A 7,500-nucleotide genomic window follows, 5' to 3' on the forward strand; every position below is an offset into this window, starting at 1 on the left:
GAAAGTAATGATTGGTACAGTGATTTTTACACGTCGGACGAGTTGTATAATGACTGTTGCACACACGCGCGCACACACACACACACACACACACACACACACACACACACACATATATGTGTTTGTGTGTGTGTGTGTGTGTTAAGTATATATCCACATATATACATATATATATATATATATATATATATATATATATATATGAGTATTGTATGCATGTATGTATGTATATGATTTATCTAAACATAAAACTTAAACATTCTTAAGTATATCAAAATCAAAATTTTGAGCACGTGAGACGAACGAAAGACTTTTTAGTGAGAAAATAATTCAAAGTGTAGCCACGGAAATTCGTCGGAGCGGGCGCATACCATCTGCACAGTTGTTCGCTCAGTCGCCCGCGTCGGTCCCATGCAGGTAAATAGTCCTAGGTTGCCGCGGATCATTCGAATGCGACGCTAGGGTCATGATTTCAGCATTGATTAGAGTTAGTAATAAGTGATTACCTGTATATCATGGTGTAAGAACTTAAGTATTAGATTTGGCAAGATCTAAATTGCAGTGCAGACGTTGTTAAGCTTAACTGCTGTGGTTTGAGTTAGTAGTGGAAATTATGGTACACATTGTTGTGAAAAATAATAATTTATACGCTAATGGCTTCTGTCTCAGCGAGGTTCCCTTCCTGCGCGGCGTGAGGGAGCTAAAAGGAAGGACCGGGGGGGGGGAGGGGGGGGGAGTAACGGTTAAGGGAGGGAGGTGACTCATGCTACTCGTAACGTTTGCCTTTTGTTCAGATTCTGTGCTAAAGCAGGTTTTCTATTGTGAATATTCAGTAGTAATGTATTATCACAACCTGGGTGTTGAAATGTGGTGATATCATGGGCTGGCAGGTGAGAGAAATTTACTGCTACAACTGCTGAATAATTGCGTTTATATGTCGAATATTCTGACTTATGAGCAGAAAAAAATATAAGGTTGACATTCAGAAAGTAAAGTTCGTACAAAGGAAAGAAAAACTAACCTTAATCATTATTGTGTTTTTATCAGATTCTTAAAGTGGCTCGTGAATCTTAAAAAGGTTATGAACCACTGGCCTAAGTAGTATTTTCCGATTCCCCATTTGTAATATAATGTTATTAAATATCACCGCAAAACCTGAATGAAACAACAAAGCAAGCTATACAACCTACATTTCCCTCTCCCTTCCTTATACCGACCCACATTACAGGCCTTTTTTGTAGCATCTACGCGAATATGACCTTGTGACAAGATGCTACCAACGACTATGCGGCTGGCTCAGACATACATATTAAATCTGTGATATATTTATCAGGATGTTCTGGGCAGTAACAGGACGAAGAAGGTAAGCTTTTATTCTTGTTCTTGTTTTATTCTTGTTCTTATTTTTGACAAAGTGCGCTCACGTTATCTTAGCAGATCGCATTTAACTATAACCAACTAGCCTGGGATCTACTTCATTTCCTGACGCGGAAAAAAAACGTGTAGAACGCGAGGCAACGGTGACCACTTAAAAAAGAAAATTGCATTAGATAGAGCAGAAATATCAGGGTGCGGAAAAAGGAAGAAAGAGAGAAAATTCGAACAGAAAAGTGACACGGACAGACATTAATAAATAGGGAAACGTGTTTATTCTATTTTTTTTTTTATTTTTTTAATACCGTTTCGTGCAAAATTTCGTGAAAAATGAACCCTTATTGGACCTGTTATCATTCGGTTGATTCTGTAGATAAACTAATCGGGTTGAAAGCATTAGAATGAGAGGGTCATCAACATTATGAGTGAAACAGATACATAAGGTAAAGAATATATAGAATAAATGTTTGCTTTATTATGGAGGAAAACGGGAGTAATTTCCAAAGAAAACGATTGAATTCCATATGGAGGGGTAACTCGTACTTTTAGGTTTACAGAACTTTAATGTCCATTTTATTGATATCTAAAGTAGTTCTACAGTTAATTTCATAATTAATGTATAATGCAAATGATAGTAGATTTTTAAGAGAAGACGAACTGTTTTTCTCTAATTTATTTATATCAAATGCATGATTGTTGTTAGAGAAACCGTCAATTTTGTAACGACTTTTTGTATATGTAACTTTTTCATCACCAATAGTTATACTGATATATACAATATAATTCTAACTGATATACACTGTATTATAAAAGAGAGAGAAAACAACCCCCCCCAAAAAAAAAAATAAAAAAAAATAGGAGAAAGGGAAATTAATAATAAAAAAAGGAAAAAAAAAAAAAAAAAAATAATCGAGCCCCTGTTGTCTGCAGATCCGTCGCCGCATGTCGTGTTCTGTCACCATGACGACGACGACACTGCGGCCAACGTCTGCAGTGAGCCTTGATATTTTACGATTCCCAAGTTGTAATGTAATGTTATTAAATATCACCGCAAAACCTAAATGAAACAACAATGCAAGCTATACAACCTGCATTTCCCTCTCCCTTCTTTATACCGACCTACATTACAGGCCTTTTTTGTAGCATCTACGCGAATATAACCTTCTTGTGACAAGATGCTACCACCGTCGTGTCGTTCAGACAGACCTTGCTTCCCGCCACTCATTTACATATTGTGATTTATATTTTTCGTGGATATGATTTATTATCATTATTATTCACGATAATTGAATAATAAACTAGAGACGAAACACTGAGAATCAATTTGTTTCTGAGCCCGCTGGACATTATTAAAAAATAAGACGAAGTTACTAAAGTTACCTCAGGCAGTTGGCTTGGATCTCGTGGCCTGACAACAACAACAACAAACAAACAATAATCGTCTGTTTTTTTTTACATGTTTTTGGATTTGAAGCTTCATAATATTTTCGTTTTTTGTTGTTGCTGTGTTTTGGATATACCGAATAAACTATTGTTTTATATGCTGTGATTCCTTACACCAAATATTATATACATTCTGTCTAATATTTTACGCTACCCAAATAACTGATTGCTCGGCCTAAAAAGAGAATAAGAGCTGCAGATAAAAGCCAATCCTTACACCCCCCCCAAAAATGGGATAAAAAAAATAATAAAAAATCGCCCGATCCCTTGCTTGTCGTTGTTGTGGGGGCCTTAACCCCTTGCCGACGGATACGACGGGTAGACACGTGCTTTGCCCACTGTTAGTACTTGTTTGATTGTTTATACACATAGATGGCTATACTTGTACTAAGTCACCAATGAGCCAGTTAGGAGTACTGCCCGTCTCGCCCGTTCACCCTTTTCTTTGATTTACGAAATATTTTACATTATCTTATTTTGCTGTTACTAATATTAAAAAACATTATAATAATTATAATGTTTATAATAAAAATAACACCATCGATATCCATAGCACTAGTAAAAAACACGTTTTTCCCGCCAATTCAAATCACGTATGGTCACAAGGTCTATTAATTGACTCCTTTGTGGCTAAGCACTAGCAGAGCCATCTATGAGCAGACATTTCACAAAAAATATAGAAAATGGGCACAGCATTTTCCCCATTTTTTGTTCATTTTCCCCGACGGCATTGGGTTAATAGGTGGACCTCAGCCCTCGCCTCAACTAATTTTGCATGGTCTTTCCTTCTTTCCCTTCCATTTTCTCTCGCTCTTTTCAACTTCTTCTGTCCACTTCCTAAGGTTTGAGAGCCGTGCTGAAAGGATGAGAGGCTGGATTTGTGTCAGTCATGAACGGCATCCGGGAACCTTGGTTAAACGCCGAGCCCTTATGAGGTCCCTGAGGGATGGACCGTTTTTTTCCCCCAAAAAATCAGGTTCATTTAAGGCTAGACCCTCCATCAACTAGGCTATTTGAATTTGGTTTACCTGGTGTCCCGATTCCTGCCTCTCCTTTGACCACGGCTCCGACCGCTGATACTAATACCTCATCCTCGATGGTTGCTGTCAGCGCTGTCTATTTCGAATCATCCATCCAGATCATTACTCAACCTTCGGAAAACACCCCTTCCTCTCTTCCAACATCCTCTACTCCATCTCTTACTACAAAATCTTCTTTATCATCTGACACCCCCTTATTACTACTCTTCATACTTATTGTCCTCCTCCCCACAGTGCTCCCTCACTACACACCATCCCATCTTCCTTCCACCCTCATCCGTTTACTGCTCTCACCTCTACAAATTCTTTGAGTACTCATTTTGGCCCAGCCAAGTGGGACCGATTCTTTGTAATTCCCCCTACAGCCGTCGATTATGATGCAGTGGCCTTACAGTGCTACACTTTTCTTCCCAGAGAATATTGTCAAAATTAACTTAGACATGCCCTCCTCCCTAATGTAGTTTATATTGGTGGAGTGCCCTGCCCCGTCCGACCATATCTACCCCTTGCTCGTCAGTGTCAGAAATGTTGGCGTTTTGGGCCACCCAGCGAAGCACTGTCGCTCTACAGCCCGCTACCCGCTATGTGCCCAACCTGTTCATGGCCGTTCAAAATGCTTTGCTCAGTCACGCATGTATAGTAATTGTGGTGGCTCCCATAAAGTATTTTAAGGAGCTCGAATCTGAGGTAGTAGTTCTCAGATTCAGACACAGCCTCAGTCTACGTGAGGCCAGACAGGAAGCACGTCAACGATTTTTTTCGCTCTACCTAATCCAAAACTGTCCTTTCTGCTCCCCTCCTATCTTCTAAAGAAGTCTCAGCATCTCCTTCAGTATCTCATCCCTCTATCCTGAACCATCCTGCCTCTACTCCCTCTCTCCTCCAGACAAATTCCTTTTCCCGTCTAAATCCAAATACTCCAATCTTTCCCGATGACTACCCCTCCTCCTTCTTACTTTACCTAGTCATCCTAAACGTTTTACTCCATCTTCTTTTCCCACATCCTGACCAATACCCACCTTTGCTCCTCGGGCATCTATCTCCTTTTCTCCTCCTCACAAGAAAACCTTTATTTCTCAGACCTCCACCTCCCCGGAAACTCTTGAAGACATCTAAAACTTCCTAAACGATCTCTCATCCACTTTCCAATCCCTCTATTCCTATTCGCTCTACATCCAAAGTATTTGCCGATATCCATCCTCTTCCTCCTCAAGTTCCCCCTACTTCTCTTCCTTTCACTTTCCCAAAATACCCCGTCCTTCTCCATGTACACAGCCATTCCCTCTTCCCTCTGGATTCTTCTCCTACTTCCCCAACTACCATTACTACCCATATTACCCGATGATTTAGTTTTCCTCATACAGTGTTACTCTCCTTTCCTCAGATATGTAAATGCTCTCTAATGGATCTAATTTCCGTATACCCCTTCCCCTTTTACAAATCTCCGTCGTACTCTATTTGCTATCCCCTCTTTACCCTTTTCACTACCGTGCTGTCTGTGGGTTGTGTAATGAAGTGAGTTATGACAATGATGTGAGTTGTAAGTGCCATGTTATGATGCCAGTGCATACGTATTGTGATGCCATTATTATCGTACGTAGTTAGTGATAATTATGTGATTATATATTATACACTTCCTTTTGTGTCATATGTTATACCATGTTAAATATAGAAGATTATGTTTAGTTTATATTGGTGTAGCATATCACCTATATGAAATAGTGAGACTCTCTGTATGATTTATAGAGTACAACATTTTAGTTTGTCTCTGTAGTCACACGTCTGGCAGTAAACACTCGCAGGCGGAGCCTGGCGTGTGGGGCAGAGGGGCAGGAAGAGTTCCGTATTTATTTTGTCAGAGATGATCTCAAATGAACCTACTTTAGATTTCATCGGTGTTTTCTTCACCCTCAAGCATCATGGAGAAACACCAAGCAAACGTAGAAGACGAACACTGTCCTTCAGCGATCTACAGCTTTTGACATCCAACACATTTTGTCCAGATCGTTAACGCATTTCTATCTTGTTTCGCCGCTATACTTTATCACAATGCTATTACCTGCCCCACCCTATCGCTGTATTTTGCATACGGCGTTAATGAAGTTGACGCGGTAAAACATTTTCAATAAAAAAATGAAATAAGAATTGGAGAAATAAAAAATAAAATAGACAAGGAAAAGGAAAACAGACAAAGAACAGCTTCCACTTCTTGACTCACCATGTTGCGTTGCGTTGTGGAATGGCGCGAGACAGCTGAAGTCTCGAGCTTATATAGACGCAGGAATCATGAGCAACACCTTGTGACCCAGAGGAGGAAAACCTCTCGTGTAGCCGGTGTACTTGAGAGCTTGCCTGGGATCTAAAGCATGGCAATACATAAAGAAGTAATTAAAAACAATCGAAGCAAAATATCACAACAGAAAAAGAAAGAATGAAAAAAGAACAGGTGTGAAGGAACAGCTGGCAGCCATGGTGGGGCAATGAGATTTCATTTTTTATTTATGCGAATATCTGGTCATGATATCGCTATTGTTTTATTTGATGATATTTACAGCACTTTGTTGTGTGATTTTATCATTCCGCTGTATTTTTAAACCAACATACTCGTGTCCGCACAAAAATGCAAACACGCACGCACACACACACACACACACACACACACACACACGCACACACACATACGCACACACACACACACGCACACACACACACACACACACACACACACACACACACACACACACATACGCACACACACACACGCACACACACACACACACACACACACACACACACACACACACACACACACACACACACACACAAAACACACAAAACACACACACACACACACACACTCACGCACACACAAATTACATATATGCATACATGTAAAACCACATGCCCTGGATGAAGACAAATGATTACTGTCATTTTGCCGAAGGTCGTGGGACTGATAAAGCAGCCCCTTATCTTGCAGCATGAATGCACCTGGCTCTGCACATTCAGGCAGAGGAAAGGGAAAATAATATTAATTGAGATAATTACACACATTCGTGTCTGTGAATATGTGCATGTGTAGTGGCTTGTGTGTATATACGTATAAAAAAAAAAAAAACATAAGTGTAAGTATTAACTAGAATACATTATATAATAAAATTATTAGATTAATGAAAATATAAAAGAAAAGTTTTGATTAAAAGTATAAAATTATCGAAGTATTAAATTAATATATATAAATCTTTGATAACTTAAATAAAAGTGCAAAATTATTAAACTAATTAGATAACAGTATAAAAGTATAAGTATTAAGTACAAGTATAAGTATTACGCATAAGTAAACTTATCAGTATCTGGTATAAAAGTATCAGTGCGTATATGTACGTGTCCGTCTATACATAACAATTTCATTTCCTAAGCAATAGTTTCAAAATGAAGGAGGTTTATTACATACTTTGTCTTAAAAGTTGTAGGTTACGCATCTCCGACTTTTAATAAATACTTCGAAAACTATTTGCTTATTTTGCTAATACTTAATCAAATGAAAATCTTGGCACGGGTCAACAGGCACACGCACACATAAAAAAAAAAAAAAAAAAAAAATACACACACAGATACACACAAATACAAAAACAGACAAGCA

At 38.8% G+C, this 7,500-nt stretch overlaps 1 protein-coding gene across 1 annotated transcript in view; it reads right to left on the reverse strand.

The window, feature by feature from the left end:
- Window positions 1-6,211, reverse strand: part of LOC125032934 — a 10,832-nt gene extending 4,621 nt beyond the window's left edge. Inside the window, exon 1 of the mRNA XM_047624333.1 lies at window positions 6,076-6,211. Coding sequence (XP_047480289.1) covers window positions 6,076-6,078 — 3 coding nt within the window. The 5' untranslated portion in view covers window positions 6,079-6,211. The remainder of the gene's footprint in view (window positions 1-6,075) is intronic.
- Window positions 6,212-7,500: the final 1,289 nt, after the last annotated feature.

The sequence above is a fragment of the Penaeus chinensis genome, chromosome 15 (assembly GCF_019202785.1).
Source record: "Penaeus chinensis breed Huanghai No. 1 chromosome 15, ASM1920278v2, whole genome shotgun sequence".
NCBI lineage: Eukaryota > Metazoa > Arthropoda > Malacostraca > Decapoda > Penaeidae > Penaeus > Penaeus chinensis.